This window comes from Arachis ipaensis, chromosome B08 (genome assembly GCF_000816755.2).
Source record: "Arachis ipaensis cultivar K30076 chromosome B08, Araip1.1, whole genome shotgun sequence".
NCBI classification, from domain to species: Eukaryota; Viridiplantae; Streptophyta; class Magnoliopsida; order Fabales; family Fabaceae; genus Arachis; species Arachis ipaensis.
Genome location: NC_029792.2, coordinates 1,770,960 through 1,775,382, shown reverse-complemented (window position 1 = coordinate 1,775,382; position 4,423 = coordinate 1,770,960). Strand labels below are relative to the sequence as shown.

The window sequence follows — 4,423 nt, the reverse complement described above, 5'->3', positions numbered from 1 at the left end:
ATAAATATTAAATTACATAACAAAATTTTAAATGATTATTTTTACTTTAGATTATTATCTTCTTAAAGTTGTATACATGCATATCTTATAAAAACAAAATATATTACATAAACATACATACTTTTCTAGTTAAATAAGTCTATCAGAAAAATAATATAGAAATGGCTAATGATTGTAATTTATAAAATTAATTTTACTATAATATATCAGTATTAATATAGAGATTTTAAATTCCTGACTTTATACGTGACTTTGAATTAGCTATTATAAAATTTTTTGCATATATTTTTGATTAAATTACTTATTGTTTTAAAAGTTTTATAGTTAAAGTAATCATATCTTTATATTGGCAACGGTATCATAATTGAGTATTTATGTAAGAAAATTATTTACACTTATTATGCATTACGAGTAACAAGTATATACGAACTTAACAAATTAATCCGTTTTTCAAACATTATATTTGATAATAATTATGTTAAATATATACCAAAATTAGTTATTAATATATAATACATATTAAAAATAAATTGAATTATCAATTTTTTATATTCTCTTTCAATACTAAGACCCAGGTCCAAATAAGCTAAAAAGGCCCAATCTAAAGATTGGCCTTTACTGTCCACCGACTTCCTTATAAGAGGTCGACTCGAATATAGATTCCACTCCAAAGAAGTCGGGGTCGAAGGATAGAACACTTATTTAAATAAGTAACTGCTCCTAAAATCTCTCAACCCACTTCCAAAAGCCATATCTCAACTTCCATAAGATAAAAGGACGGTTATCCTCCTTAAAAGGTGGAACTATTCCAACAATAGTTATTGGTTCACCACTATAAATATTCTGACAGTGCTCAGGTATCTCTAAGTTACAATACTCTCTAAAAACTGCTTACCCTTGTTGACTTAGGCATCGAAGTGTTGGGAATAATGCAACATTCCCCCTTGAGAAAACACCTTTGACAGAGAAATAAAATAGACACAATCACAACACAAGAATTTAACGTGGAAACTCTAATTACCGGAGAAAAACCACGGCCGTTGTCAAATGACAACCAGAGAATATCACTATGTGAAAATTGTTACAACACATAGACTTCTTTCTCTCACCGGCACCCCAGTACACCCACACTCTCTCAAAGCAAATATCTAATTACACCTCACAACACTCTCTAAACAAAGAGTACATAGGAAAAGAAAAATCAGATACAAGCTTAAAGTGTTTCTGACTGGTGCAAAAATAAATGGAGAACTTAGCCTCATATTTATAGCCTAGGCCACCCACTCCATTTGCTATCCTGAGCAATGTGGGACTAATTCAACCAAATCCTAACAAGAAGTGTCCTTGCAGGTACCACCCTCCATTCCTTCATACACACAAGTCAAACGGGCAGCTCCCAGACGCAAACCAAGTCAAAGACCACCTCCTTATGACGTTTGGGCTAACCTTACAAGTTCAACCCACTAATCTCTAGTTACCCATCATAACATCAATCATATTAAATGTACACTAAAATTAACTAATAATATAAAATATATGTTGAAATAAAAAATATATATCAAAAATAAATTAAACAACACATGTATTTATACATAGCTAAGCTAATTTTAATATAAAAATAATATTTTTGTTAAATTATATATATAGTTATATATAAATACATAATAACTAATTTTGATGCTGATATTGATGGTTGATTTTTTATTCGATAATATGGAGTGATAACTTTACAAGGAAACTTTTTCAAGCACCAAACCAACAATGCTAGCATGAGGGAGTGTAAATGCTACTATTCCATCTTCCTTAGTTCCATGTACCCTCATGCCAACACTACTTAATCTAATTCCTTACAATGACACTCAATTTAAACTCAAAAATCATGTTGAGAATATAGCATCAAGCTTAGATTATTATGACCCAAGTGGATTCATTAAACCCATCACCCTATACAGAATTAAGTATCTTCAGGGTTTTGAAATTAAAATAAAAATTTCCTAAAAATTATCCTTTGCTTGCCGAATGACGCCCAGGGTTTCTGCATCGTCGGCCGTATCTGCAATCTTTAATACTCGCCGGATTTCTGCGCTGGACGTTCGAAGGAATGGATTTGTGGCCTTTTCCGTCTTCAGTGTTGTTGGAATCTGGGGAAAATGGTACTTGCTAGTTTGGTTAAGACAATACTAAAGGGATTCCATGAGTTTGATAACATCAATTTATGAATCTCACCGTCGGCATGCCCTTGCTTCGAAGGGAAGCTACATGCGCAGCATACGATTGAAGCTCCTTGTTTCCAGGCTCAATGGACAGTGCAAACTTTGAATTACTCTGCCAAATTACAAAGGCCGAAGGTCAAGGCCGCAGCATATGCGCTAAGAAAACAAAGGCAAAGAATATGAATAGTACAACAAGTAACTAAGCCTTGGTCGATTATACGAAACACACAATGCCATTGCGCTCTCTCATAAATCATATTTTTGTTTAAATAATTTATATTTAAATCTCTTCCAATAACTTCCTATAAGGTTTTCTTAGATTTCTTGTTACCTCTAGCTTAACTCAATTGGAGTCTCTGCAAGCCTTCTTTGAACATGTTTATACCACCTAAGACAAAATTCTATGACCTAAATCTTAATCCTATCTAGTCTAATCGCTAGTGTGTCCAGTCCTAGCCGTAAAGAATATACGATACGAAGAGGAAAAAATGACCAACCAATGTATACTCATGTCCACAGTAGATGCTTGTTTCGTCTGGCAAGGACATTATCTTTGTAAGAGACGATTGCATCTGTAACAAACATGGATAAAACTCTCAATAGCTGATAACAACACATGCATTACAAGTTTTCTAAAGTAACTAGCAGTGTAAAATTGGCTAGGATGCCTTTTAAGTAAATCTGCTAATAACATATATTAAAAAAATAAAAGAAAAGCGACAACAAGAAGAAAATTCAATTCAATTGTATTCTATACTAAGATAACAGACTTAGGGGGGATTTCTGTATAATGTTCACTATCTAAGCCTTAAGATTAAAGCATGTGTAAGGGTTAATTTTAAACAACTCCGTCATCAAATAAATGTGAGGTATATTATGAAAGCATCTACTTTTACAAAGTTGTGATTTGTCCCAAGGGATACTAGTTACTCTAGAATAAGAAATTGTCCCCAGTTACTTGCAATTTATGCAGGGATTTAAAATCTACAAGGACTGCAGACAAAGGGATATACCATGATCTGCAAACTATTATGCCACATCACAAGGCACAAGATGCATCAACTCATCACTTATGATAAAAATCTCAAACCTTAGAACAAACTGGAAATATAAATGGCACTCAATCAACCTGTTCAGGAGTTCCTTCAAAAAGCTTGCCACACGATAAGCTGAACAGAGTGTCTCCGGTAAATATCGCCTTAGATCCAGGAAAGTAAAAGCTTATATGGCCTGCTTACAATATAAGTAAAAAGATATCATGAAAAAAATGATGCTATAAAAGTAATGAGAGGACTCCATAATGCAAATGGGTGATCAATGCGACCTCGAGTGTGACCAGGTGTGTCCATAACATGCACCTCGTGGCCAGCAAACATCCACTTATCGCCATCATTCAAATAGATATCAATGCCAGGAATCCTTTCCTTGTCAATTCCTGAACCAATCACCTACGACGAAATAAAGGAAGCATTGACATTTGTAAAAAGTAGCAGTATCACTTTAAATTTGCTCTTCACATGAGAAATTGTACTTCAAACACATACTACATTATTATAATTATACCATAATGTTCGCCGAAAATACATATAGCATAGAATAAACTAGATAAGTGAGATAGATAAGGATACCTTTGCTCCATATCTTGCTTTCAACTCTTCATTTCCACCAGTGTGATCATAATGATGGTGAGTGTTGAGTATGTATGTCAAATTTATATTTTTCCTGCTCAATGCATCAATGATAGGCACAGCTTCAGAAGGATCGACGACACCAACAGTACCCGTGTTCACATCATGCAAGAGATAAGCATAATTGTCTCTCAAGCATGGTACCTAAAAATTAAGAGCAATAATCAGTAACACATAAAAAATTCAAGTTTTCTAGCACAGTTTCTTTTTATCAGAAACCAAAACCATAACCAGCTAGAGTGACATTATGATGAGGAAGACCTGCTCCCCTCCTCACCAATTCAATCTGCAAGGAGGAAGACATGCTGGCAACACTGCAAAATCGTCCTACTCGGATTGAACGACTAGCTACCCGAAGCGTTTTCAATGGTGTAGAAAACAACCTCATGAATCCATACAGAATCCCTTTTCTAAAGCAAAGTTGTCTTGCATTTGGCCACATACAAAACCCACTTCTCACCTGAATAAAAACACAGAATAACCCAACATATATTATCATAAAACCAAACATTCACCTCTTAA

General features: G+C 33.9%; 1 protein-coding gene across 1 annotated transcript in view; it reads right to left on the bottom strand.

The window, feature by feature from the left end:
* The window catches only part of LOC107612916 (probable hydroxyacylglutathione hydrolase 2, chloroplastic), a 3,345-nt gene continuing 594 nt past the window's right edge, over positions 1,673-4,423 (bottom strand). Inside the window, exons 2-8 of the mRNA XM_016314701.2 lie at positions 4,179-4,361; positions 3,842-4,045; positions 3,538-3,661; positions 3,343-3,443; positions 2,711-2,785; positions 2,227-2,325; positions 1,673-2,141 (exon numbers count right to left, since the gene is read on the bottom strand). Coding sequence (XP_016170187.1) covers positions 1,995-2,141; positions 2,227-2,325; positions 2,711-2,785; positions 3,343-3,443; positions 3,538-3,661; positions 3,842-4,045; positions 4,179-4,361 — 933 coding nt within the window. The 3' untranslated portion in view covers positions 1,673-1,994. The remainder of the gene's footprint in view (positions 2,142-2,226; positions 2,326-2,710; positions 2,786-3,342; positions 3,444-3,537; positions 3,662-3,841; positions 4,046-4,178; positions 4,362-4,423) is intronic.